General features: G+C 29.3%; 2 protein-coding genes across 2 annotated transcripts in view; one reads left to right on the top strand and one right to left on the bottom strand.

Annotated features, from left to right (window-relative positions):
- Window positions 1–5,060, bottom strand: part of LOC107447114 (uncharacterized) — a 242,778-nt gene extending 237,718 nt beyond the window's left edge. The window contains exon 1 of the mRNA XM_087159284.1: window positions 4,678–5,060. Within this exon, the coding sequence (XP_087015410.1) occupies window positions 4,678–4,876 (199 nt within the window). The 5' untranslated portion in view covers window positions 4,877–5,060. The remainder of the gene's footprint in view (window positions 1–4,677) is intronic.
- Window positions 1–18,644, top strand: part of LOC107447101 (uncharacterized) — an 83,388-nt gene that overhangs the window by 46,782 nt on the left and 17,962 nt on the right. The window lies entirely within an intron of this gene.

Raw genomic sequence — 18,644 nt, 5'->3', positions numbered from 1 at the left:
TAATTTTTAAAAAAGTGCTTTGGTAATAAATTCGGTAAAATTAACAACAAAATATAGCTTTATAATACGTGATATGGTAATTGCGGTAAAATTTGGAAATTTTATCATGATCCTTTCCTTAGAGCATGGCATAAATAACAATTTATTCGGTTAAATACCTAACGTTCTGATAATAAGTTTCGGTTCCGATAATAGTTTTAACAACAAAATATGGTTTTATAATCTGTGATTAAATTTGGTTATTGGGGTAAAATTTGGAAATTTCATCATCATACCTTAGAGCATGACATAAAAAATAATTTATTCTGTTAAATTTACATTTTTGTTTTGTATTTTTTATTAAATGTGAAGTGATAAGAACTATTATTTTGAAAACTAGAACTTCAAATAAACCGTTACATGATGAATGGAAAAATTACCAAACCAATGGTTTAAATACCGTATATTTTAGTTTTCATTAACCAGAATTAAGTTGTTTTTCTTACCAGAAATGTCATTGACGGTAATTTTACTATAAATGATTTTTTTCGGTGCAATGATTATTAAACACACGCTTTTTTCTGCAAGAACTACCAACATTATCATACAAACCAAAAAAAAGAATTCATGAAATAATGTCGTCAAATTAAGGGGTCAGCAAATTGAGTTAATATGATTTTGAATCAGTATAAACCTACAGCCGCAATAAACAACTGAAATATAGCTTGTATTTCTAAATTTACGACTCACAATAAACATTCCTTTTCAAAATGTCAAGTTACAATCTGTTTCAGTTCGTCTCCCCATAAAGTTTAATTAAACTGGAGCAGAAACGAAACTAAGTTAATGGGAACATATGAATGGGTATGCGTGCGAATTCGTAATGCCTGTACTTATGGCGGATATAATCGAATATACTTATAGAGTAACTTGATTTATTTCTTACGTTTCAGTTTTAAACATTTTCGTTATTAGAATAACCATGATTAGTTTCATATTATAAAAAATGAAAATTTGAATATTTAATATATTTTTAAAGATTTTTTTTTCTTTTTAAATGTAGCTCGGAAAATTGATACGTTGCATTTATTCTTAGAACTGTAATTAAAATAATCGTTTTAAAAAAATTAGTTTTTCCTCAATTTCTATAAAAACTACACTATTATATTTTATTATTCAAACATGTAATCAATATGGATTTTTTAAATAGGTTTAGAATTATTATGAAAATAATTGTTAGCATTAAAAACTAAATTCTTTTCATTTCTGCATTACAAACTACGTGGAATCTATCTAGTGCTACTTTATGAAAATATTTTCCTACCGTACTCAATGTTTTTATGTACAAAAAATATATTACAGAAAATAATAATAATTTTTCTTTCTTTTCTACAATAACTACATTACCTCATTATCAAATTCAAAATTCGCTTTTAGCGGATTTTTCTTGCAATTTTAGTCTTAAAATCATTTTACGATTTTGAAACTAACTATCGGTTTAACAATTTACTATATATCAAACGATTAGGAAACTTACTTAAACTTATTAACGAAACTATTGATTTAACGATAATGAAACTAAAGATTTTTACACTAAGAAAAAATATGGTTTAAGAATATAATAAAATTTACCGTGTTTCTAGCTCTATGGTAAACCCCAAAATGTTCGATAATTTTTACAGAAGCGCCTTGGTAATAATTTTGATAAAATTAACAACAAAATATGGTTTTATAATGTGTGATAAAATTTAGTAATTGTGGTAAAATTTGGAAATTGTATCATGATACCTTAGAGCATGGCAAAAAAAATTTATTCGGTTAAATACCAAAGCGCTTTGATAATAATTTCGGTAAAATTAACAGCAAAATATAGTTTTATAGTCTGTGATAAAATTTGGTAATTGTTGTAAAATTTGGTTATTGTGGTAAAATTTGGAAATTTTATCATGATACCTTTGAGCATGGCATAAAAATAATTTATTCGGTTTAATCTACATTTTAGTTTTGTATTTTTTATTAAATGTGTGGTGATAAGAATAAATTCAGGATAGCGTTTCGGGTGAAAATTTTCACGGTGTCTACATGGGCAATAACAATTTTTTGTATATTTTGCGGTTATCCAATGAAAAGTTGTAGATTTTTTAATATGCATTTCTGAAAACAAAACTAAGAAACAGTTGGCCACGTTTGGAAAGAACGTTCGTTTATTCAGAACATGGTATTTTTATATCAACTGTTGCACCGAGTACTTTAAATACTTAAATAATTATTACATTATATGTAATAGTAATGAGATGAAAACAGATATGAAAGGTAAAAATATAGCAAATAGATATTTTTTTAAATAAAATCAAGTCATTTGAGGAAACATTTTTTGATTTTTTTAATTTACAATCATTTTATTTCTATCCAATTTTATTATTCCTTTTTTTATTTACATTTAATTAGGAACTAGTCAATAATTACTCTGAAAATTTGTAAAATAATAATAATAAGTAAATAAATAAATAAAAATATGTTGTTTAGAATAGAAGTATTAAGTTTCATAAATTTAGTTTTCAATTTCTTGCAATTTTAGTTTTCAATTGAATCAAATGCAAAACAGTTTCAAAAATAATAAATGCAACCTTTTTTAAAAATAATGAAAAAATTCAACATGGAAAATGATAACGATCAGCATTTTCAGATTGCACAAAGAAAAAAGTATGGTAGAAACTACCAGAATATATAAAATTTACCATGTTTCTCGCACTATAGGAACACCAAAAAGCTCATTAATTTTCACCAAAGCGCTTTGGTAATAGTTTTCGCAAAATTAACAATAAAAAAAATGGTTTTGTAACATGTGATAAAATTGGGTCATTTTACCGTGATACTTTAGAACATGTCATAAAAATTACATATTTTACAAAATACGTGTTAATACCGGTTCGGTAATTCCGGTTAACTATAATTTTCGTTAAACTGTATATATTAAGAAAGAAAGAATTAAATAAAGTAAGTTTTGTTTTAATTAACTAGAATTATGGGGGGATGAGGTATCAGAAATGTCTGTACCATGCAGTACAGTAATTTAACCATTTTTTTCCCTCCGTGGGATTTTTGGTTTTAACGTTTTTTTTCAATCAAATAAATTTGTTTAACAGGTATGAGAAAATTTGTACACTGTAATATATTCTAGATAAAATTAAAGTAAAATGTACTGGCGCCCTCAGTGCAGCATCGGTAAAATCCATTTTATTGTTAAATTCATATTAACCGTAAATTTTTTTTTACAGTAATATTTACTTAAATACTAATGCTATGCAAATATTACTTCAAAAATAACATGTATCAGATTTTTTTAATTCTGTAAAACTTTATGGTAAAAATGAATTTTACGGTAAACGGTACTAGCACCCAGAGTGCCGTTACTTTTCACCGGAATTTTTTACAGTGTCGTTTGTGTGCAAGCAAAACAAACTAATAGATTCGCGATAAAAGTACGTAAATATTTGTGTTTGTTAGTAAGTTTACCATACTGATACTGAAAAACTATATATACATAAAGATAGCGTTGCAAAAGTAAATAAAGTATGTGATGCGAATAATGTAAAAAATTAGAGTTAACGAAACAAAGCAGTTAGATTTGCGGTACAAATATTAGAGCATTTCTGTTTCGCTTATTAACAAAACATGATGTAGGTGTATTAGAATTTGTAGACTGTTTTTTGTCAAAACAAATAAAAACTTATGTCCCTTTATAGTACATGAGATATTTGGTTGCAAAACTAGCTATAGTTTTCAGTTTCTTTCGGAAAGAGGCAAAATTTCTCATATAGTTAATTTTTTTTCCAGTGTTATGGAAAAAATTTAAGGAAATAACTATTTTAAAATTGTTTTTCTTGCGAGTAAAATTTTAGCTCTGAAATAAATTAAAATTCAATTCAAGAACTTTACAAATTATTATAGTTCAAATATATTTTGTTTTTTAAAATACTTAAAAATTTGTAAAAAAAAAAAGTAGGAAAATAAAAATTTTTGTAAAAACGGGAAATTGCTTATTTTTAATCGGAATCGATCAAAAAAATAAAGATATGGAATTATTAAATATGATGCTGTATCTATCTACTTTATGACAGTACTGTTTAAATTTAATAATATAACTGGTTCGGGATATTTTTTGCTTTACTAAGTATAAATAGCAAAATAATTCATTATTACATCGAATGTTATAATAGACGCTTAGTCCTCAAAGTGCACATTTTATAAAGATTTTTTCTACAATTTTAAAAATATTGTGCCTTCTTCGTTTTATATCTCTGAGTGTTTATACTAAAAAAAAAACTTTTCTTCGAAACACATCGTAGTAGTATTAAAACAAATTACGAATTTACATAAAAAAACAAATTCTGAAAATAGAAACTGTTTAAAACAATGCTTTTTTTTTAACCAAGAACACCAAAAAAACTATATAAATTTAAATGTCTTCATAAAATATTTCTTTTTTAATTAAAAAGAATATTTTTATATAAAATACCTGAAAATGAATAAAACTTTACCTAAAACTAAACACCGTAAATATGAGGCATAGTTTTCTCCGATATATCAGCTGAAAGAAATATTACTAATAAAATACATTAAAAATCAAGAATTAATAAAAAAAATAATTTTTTCATCGATAAAAGTTGAATTCTAATAAAAGTAAATGGCACTTACCATCGCGCTTCTTCCTTCGCGAACCTATCCTGAGGGCACGGGCCACTCGTGTCATTCTTCGGGCAAGCACCGCCGTCCTCAGCCGCATGCTTCCAACAGTCTCGCTAGCTTCATTATCCCCAACCAGGAAAACAAGTACCACGAGACCCAAAAGAAGCATGAAGGGGACAAACCTAGCACAAGATAGGGGTACAAGCATCCCGAGCGAACCCCACACCTTTAGACAACTACCCAGTCCACGTGGTGGTATGCATGACCATAAGGAATGATCAACGGATTGGTGGGATGAGCAGCAGTCTATTCCTCACGGTTATCCTAGGTGAAGATGATGCTCTCTCCTCATCTTCTTCATCCTGGATAGTAGCATCGCTCTCTCCAGTATCGATCCCGTTTACAGCGACATCTGGTATAAAAAACCAGAATTACAATGAAAAAAGGGAGTGTGGGAAATGCAAATGATCCTTTCGAATGGAAAGATTCAAACGTGAGGTTTTGTTGGCAGCTACATAGGTGTATCAGTCGGACGATGACCATTATGTTCGATGGAGTGTAAAGTAAATTTTTTATTTGCTCAAGTCGAAAGGAGGAAATAATAAAGTTTTAATCCAAGTTTGAAATAAACTAAGATCCTAATTCGTAAATTTTAAAAAAAAACATTGAAATAAATAATAAACAGTAAAAGAATAAATGCAAATATGACAAACACAAAACGCTGAGGAAATTCTGACAAAGAAATTATTTATTTATGACATTGAAAACCATTTATATTACTTAATAAAAATTATTCTTAATATTTAAGGATAAGGTAATAAAAAACCAACTTCGGCTATTATTTTATAACATGTTAAATTTTAGATTTATATTTTTATGACTGTGTAAAAACGTAAAAACTGATTCTTTTAAATATATGTATACAACTCTCATATTTTGACCAAAGCATTGTCAATTAAATTTTTTTAGCAAAATATTTTGTTTCATCCACTTTAAAAACTGCCGTGTAATGCTTGTACAAATTCGGGGTCAAAAAATTCCAAAAATTAAGTTAATGAATATTTTAATTTAAGTTATTACAGAATCGAGATTTTATACAAACTTCAAAGGGTTTAAGCATTGCCAAGCTCAGATGCATATAACTTTTTTGAACGTAATATCATTCAAGTTTGTTGCACCCTATATATGGTACTGAGTCATATTATCACCCTCACTTAATCTAAATTGCACGATTCTATTATTCAATTTGATGGGAAATATATTAATATTTTATAGAAGTTAAAGCAAATTTGCACCGTATCTTGGTTAAAAGTACGGAGATTGAAGTGCAACAGACTTTTCTTTGAGTATAGCGAACTGTGTAAATTGTGCTGAGGCTTATTCTTAAACATTTATTTGAGAAATATACAATGTTCAGAAATAATGCGCTTTCAGAAAACATTTTAAACGATTCATTTACCTCCAAAAATTCTAATTAGTAATAAGATGCGTATAATTTATTAAAACCGAAAAATCTTCAGCTATTGTTACAAAAAATTATAGATATATGGAGAAATAGGTGAAATATAAAAAAAGCAGAAAAAGCTAAAAATATTTACATACTTCCTATTATTGCCTGTCTACAGATAACCTATTTTTGAGTTCTTTGATACATTTAGAATTGAGAAGAAATTAAAGATTAATTTCAAATATTTTTATGATTTTTAAAAATAAAGGAATTAAAAATTTAAATTTTACGTTTTTAAACTATGTAAACTACAGTAAATTAAAGAAAATATGAATGCATCATACACACATAGTAGATATAAGCAATGTCCCTTATCGCTGTCATTTAACATTTAAACTCTGTATGAGTGCACTAAGCTTCCCCAACCAAACTCAATTTTTCATTTTAGCTGATTGGTAAAATTTTATTTGACTAAATTAAATGATGCCTCAAATGAAATAAGAAAAATTCTTTATAAAATTATACGCTCAACTTTAGCTGTTTTACAAGCCCATCCATTTAGCCTTTTATACATTAATAGGATTTCACAAATTGATGTGACCGAAAACCTCTTGTAATCACATGTTTAACCAACACATCCATCTAGTCTTTTATACATTAGTAGGATTTCACAAATAGATACGGCAGAAGACCTCTTGTGATTACATGTTTGACCAACGCATCCATGTGGCCCTTTATATATAAGTAGGATTTTTCAAATTGGTAGGTCCAAAAACGTCTTATAGGCCGGGATAGCCAGGTAAGTAGGGCACTGGGCCCATGTCCAAGAGTTCGTAGGGTTCGATCCCCTCCGGCCGGTAGTAAATGGTGACTGATGCATGTTAAGTCTGTCGTGTCACAATGTCCTCCATGTTCCCATAACAAATCAAAACTTCTGGGGGTACTGATCCAGGAGTTTCCTTGTCTTCTGGATTGGTTCAAAATTAAAAGGCTACTTAGTTGAACATTAGTTGTCGTAAACCCGATATTGGGTCTGCTGTTCAGCGACGGATATATATTTTTAAAAAAAACGTCTTATGATCACATGTCTGACTAACACATCCGTGTTGCCCCTTATATATTAGTAGGTTTTCATAAATCGATACGGCACGCGACCCCTTGTGATCACATGTATGACCAACTCTATGACCTCTACTCTACACTCTCAGAAAATCGATTCAACTTTGAACCATAGCTTGAGATTTCACTACAATCTTAATCATGTTTCCGTCCAAGCTGTGCCATACTATCAGGTAATCACACAATAGTGTGGTTCAACACACCACCATATTAAAGTTGTTGAAAATTTGAACTTTATTATGGTTCAAGCGTTGCATAATTTCGAAAAGTGTATATGATATAAATACATTTTTTTTTAATAATACAATGAACTATGAAATAATTTTAATTTTATGTACACCAAAAATGCTTGCTTATTAATTTAATTTCTCTGCGCAAAATTTATGTATTTTAAAATACGGTTTTATTAAAAGAACAAGCAATCCGTTTATAACAAATTAAGCAAATAAACAAAAAAGAGAAATTACATTAAATTAGTAATCTTCTCCATTATCCCAATAAAGGATATTATAAACTACTACTGTTAACAGATTTCGAAGCCATGTAAGTCTATACATTTTCGTCTCTAAGTAATCAATCATGGAGCGTAAATGCTACAACCCCATGTTTGACGCCAAATTAATTTCTGAAGTTTAATCAATTATCTGCCCCATAAAATGATTTGTCAAATGAGTTGAGAAAGTAATTTATTTATGCAAGTACCAAACACTTAAGTGACAAAAAGCTGACATTATTTGAACAAATTGATTAACAGTTTATTTTGCATGAAACATCTAACAAAAATACACGAATTTTTCACTTTATTCGAAAAAAAATAAGGTTTTGGATAACAACTTAAAGCTTGAGCAAATTAAAAACTTTTAAACCATTCCGTTTACTTAATTTAGACAATGTTGGTATCAAAACGTTAAGAATCTTCTAATGCAAATCCGATTAGAACTCGAAATTTGAAACTATTTTCAAAATGTTGAAATATTCGTAATCTTTCGGTATCATACTTTTCCCAAAAGAATTAAATTAAGCATTTTTAGGAGGCTTCCCCCCTGTTCGCTCTTTTCACCAACTCACGTGATTGTTCCTAGTTCATCATTATTTTTTACTTAATTTTCGATATTAAAAAAAAAAAAAGATTACTTGGTTACTTACAAATTAACGAACTGTACTTAAAAAAAAAATTAAACTTAGGAATACAGAATAAGTGACACAACTGGACTTACTTTTTTTTTCATGTCAAATTATAATCGACTTACTGCCAACATTGCTTGAATAAAAACTTTGGATGATTATTCGGTTCCCCAAAACAAACAAGTATATTTTCTTCATTAACTTTGCTTTGTAGTACATAGTTTGTTTTTTTATTTCAATTAATATGTATTACCGACATCAATGTAGCATCACTGGTGTCAATGATAATATGACGATTTTTTTCTAACGTACGAAGTAAGTTAAGGAGGTCTACTAAACACGTTTTAAACGAATTATTATGAATAATATAAACACACTGTTTTGAGCCACGGCGTCTCAGGGGATAAAGCATTCGTCGCATCCCAATGCGATGACCCAGGTTCGAATCCCAGAGGTGGCTGATTGATACGAATTTTGCTCCCGGATTGCACCGACTACAGTGCTGACGTAAAATATCTTCAGCAATAGACGGATCATGGGTTAGAATCCCCTTGCCGTCGACCTCACCATGGGAGGTTTTCCTTGCCATGTAAAGCAAATGCTCCATCAAAAAATCCTGCGCGAAAGCTAGTTTTCTCCAATGCTTAATCAAGGAGTTCTTTGTCTTCTGGGTTGTGTTTAAAATTACAAGGGTGTGGAGTAGAACATTGATAGCTATAAATTTTGAATTGGGTCGGCTTTTCAACGCCGGCTATAAAATAAAATAAAATACGTGGTTCCAGATGACTTTAGGAATACTAAGTTAGCGACGTAATCCTCCATGCTACCACGGCAAACGTTGATTATTGAATTTATGACATAGCGAATAAAAATAAATTAACATTAGAGTAAGAGAAGTAAAGTAAGTGAGACTCCTTTTTTTATCAAACAGAGCTGTAAGTTGGCAAACACTACTGATCTTATCTTAATGTTTGGAAAAAAATCGTCCGAATTTTAATTTCAAAAAATCGTTAATGCTAAACGAATTTTCAAACGGCTTTACCGAACAAACCAATTGAAAATTTCAAATAAATTTCGGTATCGAGGGTTAAAATTGCTCCTTGCAGTTGTTATCCGAATTTCAAGACGATAGCTCAGACGGTTCTGGAGTTATAAGAAGAGAGAGATACACACACAAACAAACTCTTCTTTTCATTATTATTGATTTAAAAAAAAGTTTTTTCAATAAGTTTTATTTTTTAAGAAATATTCAAATGGTTTATTTCAAAATCTTGATTTTGGTTTTTAATATAATGAAATTTAAAATAGTTCAAAAAGTTTTCGATTGCTAATATTGGGTGTACAAATTAGTTCGGTCCGTTTTTAAAAAATGGCTCTGCTGTTATGAATGTTATATAGTGACAGCTGGTTTCGGCGGTTTCAGAGAGATTAAACATCTGACAATAATTTTCAGTTTATATCGCCTTGAGTTTCATACAAAAACCCTGTTTTTCACTTTGTTGAATATGGCAAATTTTGCGGTAATGAAGCACCATTTGTGGGAGGTTTTATGTTTCTACTTTAATTGGAAGAAAAGTGCAGCTGAAGCGCATCGAATGCTTGTAGAAGTTTATGTTGACAATGCTCCAACTGATAAATCATGCAGGGTATGGTTTCGACCTTTCGAGAATGGTGAATGGTGAATAAAGAATGGTGAATGATAAATGGTGAATAGTTTTGCATACTATGAGCTGCTACAACCTGGTGATTCCATTACAGGCGATCGGTATAGGCTACAATTGATTCATTTGAGCCGTGCATTACGAGAAAAAAGGGCGGAATACGAGCAAAAACATGACAAAGCTATTCTTCTGCATAATAACGGTCGATCTGATGTCTCAAATGTCGTAAAAATTATTTGGAAACGCTTAAGTGTGATATTTTACCGCACCCGCTGTATTCACTGGACATTGCTCCTTCTGGTTGTTCCGACGGATGCAGCATGATTTTGCAGGTCACCAGTTCACTTCTTTCACAGAAATCAAAAATTGGCTCCTAACTTGGATCGCCTCAAAAGACGAGACATTTTTTCGAGATGGAATTCGAAAATTGCCTGAGAGGTGGGAAAAAGTAGTAGCCAGCGATAGACAATACTTTGATTAATCTGTTCATTTATTTTGTTCTGAAATAAATGCATTTCTGACTACAAAAAAACGGACCGAACTAATTTGTACTCCCAATACTGTGATTTTATACAACATTTTTCGTTTTAAATTTTCTCAGTTAGTTTCAGAATGAATTAGCATTTTCAGCATAAATAAATGAGGTATCATTTTCGAAATATTTATATTATTTAATACGAGGGGAAATTAACTCCCATAAGTAAAACGTTTCTTAGTTTCAATATCCTTAGAATTCCCCTCCCATACTTCAAAATAATTACATGACAATTTGACATCGTAATCTCGAGGAGTATAACAAGAACAAGATTATCACTGTTTAGACTTTATATTTAAAAGAAAAACCTTTCTCTTTATCTTAATAAAGGAAATATAATTATTAAAAAGCAATATGTAAAGCTCAAGTTTGTTTACCAGTCATTTTCATCTTGACAGCGGTGAGAAAAACTTGTTCTTCTTCAGAAGCTCTTATCACGAAAAACAATTCAAAATATTCATTAATATTATGAAGGGGATAAAAAATATCTGAAACTCCTTTGCAGTGTAAAAAGCTATTGGAAAACAATCATTTTATTCAGAGGGCAAATGAAGAAAACCTTCGTCTCTCCTCCTGATTCAGCTGATTTTTACCTCTTCAGTAAGGTGAGACGTACTCAAATCTTGAGGGCAGCCCTCGAAATTCCTTGACTGTCCTTAAAAAGAATTTTAAACTCTTTGCAGACAGAAAATATCCCCAAAATTTAACATGTGCCCTCAAATGTCTCAGATCGTTCTTTATATGCCGTAAAGTATAAAAAGAAAAATCTAAAATACGATTTTTATTTTTTTAACCAATAGTATAATCTCACAAAGAATACAAACGAAAAGAAAGCGCAAAAAGATGAAAAACCATACTCGTTTAATTTCAGCAAAAAATAAACACATTTTAACAGTCATGAACTCATTCATTTTACAAGTGTTGAAATGCAGAATATCCAATTCAAGTTATATTTCAGAACTGCTCAGTGATGAAATCAAGTTCGATAAAGATGAGGTTCTTCACCTGGTATCATCCTTGTTGCACTTATAAATTAATATTTTCCATAAACATATGGGTGCCCTCAAATCTCAAAATATTTTGAGGACGCTCCGCTTGCCCTCAAATCATGATTTAGAAATCTTTTCTCTCTACTCTTCACTCACGCGAAACGTTGGCTAGATAGGTAGGTGGGTACTTTATTTACGCCGCACTAGAGCTGCACAATGAGCTGTTGCTGACGGTCCTGGAAACATCCCTGAGGATGATCCGAAGACATGCCATCGCAATTTTGATCCTCTGCTGAGGGCATGACTCCCTTACTTTAGTAGCCCGACGACCTGCACGCGTGAAGTCGAGCACTTTACGATAGAACAGTTTAACTAGGACATATACAATGCACCCTCTGTCCCTACACAGGCTTATCAAAGTGGTCACCCACCCGCTTACGGACCGCTACTAGTAATGCTTGACTTCGATGTTCTGCTGGGAACCGTGTATTTACGATCAGTTTGCTGCGGGACAAACGCTGGCTAGAACAACAACCTTATTGGTATAGAGAGCGAGCAGCAGATTAGTGTAGAGCAGTGTTTCCCAAAGTGTGGTACGCGCACCCCCAGGGGTACGGGAACAGTTTAGCGGGGGTGCGTGTTCTTATGCGAAATATCTTGCAACAAACGAAAATTTCACAAAATTTTATTTAAAAACAAAGCTAGCCCTGAAAATTGACGATTACGTATTTTTCTATTGGCTATTTTTTTGCAGAGTTAGCAGTTAATAATTATTAGTGTCAACAGCCAGTTGTGATTTTTAACTTTTCTGCAATTTTTTTATTAGTGGCACACAGCGTTACGAAAAATTTAGAAAGGGTACACAAAAGTCATAAGTTTGAGAAACACTGGTGTAGAGAATCGAATGATAGCCCAACGCTGCTGCTTTGTTAAGAGGACGCAATACCTACCCTCTCAATGCCAGCTGCTAATGCTTTTTCTATGGGAGCTTCATTTACTAATAACTTTTTTGCATTTTGATATTTTGAAAAAATTCTTTCAGAGTTTGAAACTTCATAGTTTACTCTAAGGTTTTATGAAATCGCTTTTTGTTTTACCTTAAATTTTAAATTATTAATGGAGTCTAAATATCGGTAATAGAAATATCTTCTAGAAATCCGTTTTTTATCAAAATTCATTCAGTAAATCCTTCTTTTTGGGTTCACGTACTCGTTCAAGCTACTAAAAGAAAAAACTAGTAATTATTTTCTTCAATTATGAAATGTGTTATTAGGAAAGAAAGATGAAAAAATTCTTAAAAAAATTCGGATGACTTTGTAGAGAAGTAGATGAAATGCGTTTCTAAATGCTGCAAATAAAACATAATTGGATTTCAACAGTGATTTTAAAAAAAATATTCGAATAGAATCATTTTATTCGAATCAGTAATTAGAATCCCTTTATTAGAATTAACGATTGGAATTGCATGATTCAAATCAGTAATTCCAATGAAAAGATTGTGAATATCATGGTTCGATCCGAATAGTAATTTAAATCACTTGATTCGTATTGGAGATTTTAAAAAAAATTGATTCGAATCGGTTAGAATGACTAGATATGCATCAACGATCCAAATGCTTAATTCAAATAAGTAATTTGATTCCCTTGAGTCGATTCAGTGATACGAATCACTTAATTTGAACCATGTGATTATTTAAATTATGTGATTCGAAAACAGTAATTCATATTCGAATCAAGAGATATAAAATACTCATACGTATCACTGAAACGAATCAAGTGATTCGAATCAAGGGATTTAAATCAAAAGATAACAGTAATTCATATTCGAATCTAACGATATAAAATACTCATACGTATCACTGAAACGAATCAAGTGATTCGAATCAAGGGATTTAAATCAAAAGATACGAATCGAGTGATTCAAATTAATTGAATCAATTGTCCGACTCACTAGATTTGAATCAATCAATTCGGACATCTGATTTGAAGAATTAAGAAATAATAAGAAATTACTCGGATCATTGATTCGAATCAAGCAAATCACTATTCGAATAATTTGATTCATATCACTATTCAAATCAGTAAATAGAATCAGGTTATTCAAATCAGTGATTCGAATCAAGTAATTTTATTCAAGTGTTTTGGATAAACGGAGTGATTCAAATCATTAATCATGATTACATACTTTATTTAAATCTACTGATTTAAATCACTATTTGAATCAAATATTTTGGGGACTGATTTGAATAAACTGATTTGTAAAAAGTTATTTGGATCACTGATTCGAATCAAGTGATTTGGATCACTGATCCTGCTTGGTGTTTAATAATTCATAAACGTAGTTCCACCGGGAAAATGGGTAAAATTATTAGCTGTCACTTTAACTCTTAGCAATACTTTTAAAATGCCATTAAAGGATTTTAACAATATTTAAATCATATTTTTATGACGAAAAAACAAAGCAAATGTTATACGAAATGATTAAAATTATTTTATTCAGATGAAGCTCTTAATGCGATGTTTAAAAACTATAGAATAGAAATTAGAGAATAAAAACTTTTAAATTCTAACTTTATGGGTTTACAAACAAAACAAATTATTTCCATAATTATATATGACACAAAGGAATTTTATTCAACATTACATATAAATTTCACATAAATACATCATCCATAAGATAAAACTAAATTAATTTAATAAAAAGTTGCTTAATCATTTTTTATAATTGCTTCAAATGAAATTTTATGCAAAATTTTAAGGCATAAGACATAGTTAAAAACAAAACTCTACGAATTTAAGTTGTTTTTGTAAGTTAAACAAAACAACTTACGTTGTTTTTGTTAGTTAAAATATTGCTATTTTTCTTTCTTAGCAGAATTTTTCATAAGGAAACATTTAATTACGTTTACCTTCAACATTAAGGCATTCTTCATGAATGATATAATTTTTTTTCTATATTACTATCTTTATTAACTGTTTTGTATTCTTTATAAGAAGTGATTCGAATTAGCAGATGATTTATACAAACTGGTCAATTTTCTTATGCAAAGTTCTTGGAAATATGAAGATTATTGAATTCAAGAGAGATTATTTGCATACTTCAAAAGAAAGACACAATTTTCGAATTTTCAATACTATTAAATTTATTTAAATAAACTCATTTAAATTTTAACAATTGAACAAAAAATTTAATATAACTGAGGAGAACCTACTACTTATACTTCCATCATCAGCACTAATTAATTAGCATATTTAAGCATAGATCCCAGAGCCATTAAAATCTCATCTTAGTACATCAAAATTTGATACTTAAGACAATATTAAGATGTTATATTTTTTCTAATTGTGTGCTCTGTACAATACGGTAAAAAAAAAACAGACAATTCTGAAAAACTTTTGATCTAATGATCAGATCATCAAGTTCTAGAACTCAATCATAATGGGGAGGGGGTGCCCTTCAAATATGCTAATTAATAAGTTCAGACGATATTTTAAGCTACGAAATCAGACACAAAATCGTACTTTCTCTGAATAAGCAGATTTCTTTTTCCAGCGTATTTGGAATCTTGACCCCAAAATATAAGCGGGTAACCACAATCTGGGGAACATGGTCCCCATAGTTTGGTCAGGAGAATGATTCAAAGTTTGGACCCCTTTGTATGCTAGTTTTACTTTTTTCGTATTTCGTCATACCTCGAGAGCTTTTTGAGCGAACTTTTGCCCATAGTTATAAAATTCGTTTATCGAAATATAATTCAGTGCAAAAAATAAATTTTAGTAAATATTTATTACTCAAATAATAGTCAAAAATGAATCTTGCATAGTAAAGCAGATAATTTGTTACATCATTTTAAAGTATGTAATTTTACACGGCAAAATGCAAAATTTGAGCAAAATTGTTTTAATAGTTCCTGAGAAAACGAATTTTAAATGTCCGAATTTTTTGAAATTCAATTTCTTAGGAACTATTTAACCAATTTTGCTCAGATCTTGTATTTTGGCATTATAAATTATATTCTTTAAAATGATGTAAAAAATTGCAAAATTTTTTCCCCATTCTTAAATAAAATAATAAACATTTATTAAAATTTTGCGTAGAATTAATTTTTACGTGGAATTATCTTTGGATAAATGAATTTTATAAGTGTGTGCAAATATTTCTCAATTCGCTTAAAAAGTTTTCGAGATGCATTGAAATACGCAAAAAGTAAAATAACATTAAGGGATCGAAACTTTGGAGTGCTCGTGTGATCAAACTGTGAGGACCATATTTTGGGGGTCAGAAATCCGAATCCGTAGGGGGGGGGGAAACATGTTTTCAGAGAAAATACGCTTTTGTTTCAGATTTCGTAACTAAAATATTGCCTGCACTTATTGATTAGCTTATTTGAGGTCACCCCTTTGACCATTAAAGGCCTGTTTACACGGTCCAATTTCTTGAATCCGAGAAATTGGACGGATTTCTCTGTCCAAGAAATTGGATAATTCGTTGACACTATCCAAGTTCTTGAATGTCACTGATTCGTTGAAAGAAAAACTTGCGCATTGTTCATATTCAACATTATAAAATAATACTTACATAAGTTTAAAATTACTAAATAAATTCAACAAATCATAATAACACAAATAAACCGCAACAGATCAATTTATTTGGACTAAAATATATGAAAACAGACAACATCAAAACGACGTAATTTGCTGCCTGCTTGTTGATGTCACAAAACCTACAAAACCACAAAGACGCTGATTGGTTAAGGGAGAAAAAACTTGGATGGAAAGTAGAACATGCTCTACTATCGTCCAAGAAGTTGGACCAAGTTCTTGGATGGTTGTTTACACGATCCAAGCTCAAAGCAAAACAAGTTTCCATCATTATCAATCAATCTCTGTCCTAGAAATTGGATCATCTAAACAGGCCTTAAGATTGGGTCCTAGTATCAATCATTATATAAAAAATAACAGCAATAAAGTCAAAATCCGTTTTTTTATTATTATTATCTGTGCACTGTACATTTCAAGGAGTATGATAATTTTTCATCAAATTTAAATAAATTTTCTTTAATAATGCTATTTAAATTTTGATGAAATGCCCCAACCCCTATAGGGAATGCCCTATAGTTTGAAGAACCCCTGAAATTACATAACAAAATAAAGCACTACAAAAATTAAGAATAAAATAAATATAGCTTAAGAATTGATAACTGCGGAGAAACTGAAGCAATAAAAATAATTTATTCATTGATAAAATTTATTTATAACTTTATAACTATTACAAGTGAAAATAGAAAATTGCCCCTTGACAAAAAAAAACAGAGGATAAATAAAATAAGAAGTTTTTTTGTTAAAATATATAATATTTGAAAAACAATATTAAAAAAAATATGAAACAATATATCAGAATTCTTGGAATGTTCAGTCTAAAATACAATATTATAAAAATAATAATGTAACAATTTTACATAACATTCATCAGAGTCGCTTGATTATTAATAATAAAAAGCTCTTAAAATATTTGTATAGCAGTTTATCTAATTTTTAGGATTATTTTGGCTTTCAATTAAATCTCTAGTTCTTTGTAAACATAAATTATGATATCAAAAGAACATGTACTAAGTTATACAAAAATCTACAAGTATCACATGCAACACAAATGTATAAGTGTAGAAAACTGTTATTTATGAAATCTTAATTGATATTTAAATTAAATTTTTTATGTTAAATACCAACTTGCATAAATAAATATACTTAAAAAATAATAATTCATTTTATTATAATCTACAATTAAAAGCTTTATGTTATTCTATTATCATGGTAGACAGTGATGTTTTGTTTTTCCGAGATAAAAATTAAGAACTAAATACTTGTGTTATATTGTTGACTCGCCTATATGATCTCTTTGTATGAATGGCTAGGGTATGACTACTTCACATTTGGACTATCTTCTTGCTTTTAGGTAGAGAAATATTGGAGAACCCATGGTGTAATGGCCAAATAATAGAATTTGATAATATACCAAATGTGTTGCCAGTTTCTCTATTTGAGAAAAAGTTTTTTAACCAAGTGGCTTTAATGGATTGAATCAATGATTTTTCAAAAATATCACAGTTGATTGACAATTGATTTAAATGAAATGATTTAATTGATTTAAATGAATGATTTTTTTTAAAAACATTAAATGCTTTAATCACAATTTAAAATATGCTAATCCTAATTTATGAATACTTAGATTTTAATACCAAAGTTTTATTAATTTTTTTTACATAGTATATTCATTCAAGAAAGATTGATAACAAAATGAAATAAATATGATACGTTTGCCACTAATCCTACCAATACTCAAGTTGCAAATGTAAAAAGTTCAAAACCATATTCAAAACCAAATTGCACAGCCACCAACTTTAAAACTTTTTGCAAAACAGTGAAGGTTGTGACAGCGACAAAGCAGAATAAAAACATTAAAGTATGCCGAAACCCTATTAAATTTTGAAAACACTTTTAAAAACCACAAATTAAATTTATTATAAAGTCTGTTATATATATGGCTGAACTATTTATATATTATAACGGTCAAAATCAATTAAACTGGAAAAAAATTCAAATATTAAAGCAAAAATTTTAGCAAATTTTTACCATTAGAGCAAATTTTCAAAAAAAGTAAAATTTAGAAGCTACAAAATTAATGCTTATTTTTTTAATTCATTTCTGTAAATTTCAAGTTTAATTATTTTTAAAATTACTAATCATCTTTCGTATTAATTATTATTAATTTAATTATTAGAACTTGTATTGCCTAATATGCTTTATATTATAAAAGGAACTTTATTAAATAAGATTACTGCATAAAAAAAGCTAAAGTTGCAACAAAAAATAAAGCTTTTGTTATCAATTCTACTAGAACGAATTAAATTCACAGGTAATCCCAAATTTAAGAGGAAAATCAATAAAAGATTTTAAGTAAAAAATCATTAAAATATACAGATAAAAAGAATCTGGATATAAAAATATTTCATATTGAAATCAATATTTAATAATTTAAATTATCCACAATAAATGCTCGAAGTAAAATTATTTATATCAGCAGAAAATATACTGAATAGCGT

The sequence above is a fragment of the Parasteatoda tepidariorum genome, chromosome 3 (genome assembly GCF_982258835.1).
Source record: "Parasteatoda tepidariorum strain Cologne lab strain chromosome 3, Ptep-v5.0, whole genome shotgun sequence".
NCBI lineage: Eukaryota > Metazoa > Arthropoda > Arachnida > Araneae > Theridiidae > Parasteatoda > Parasteatoda tepidariorum.
This window is presented reverse-complemented; position numbering and strand designations above follow the sequence as displayed.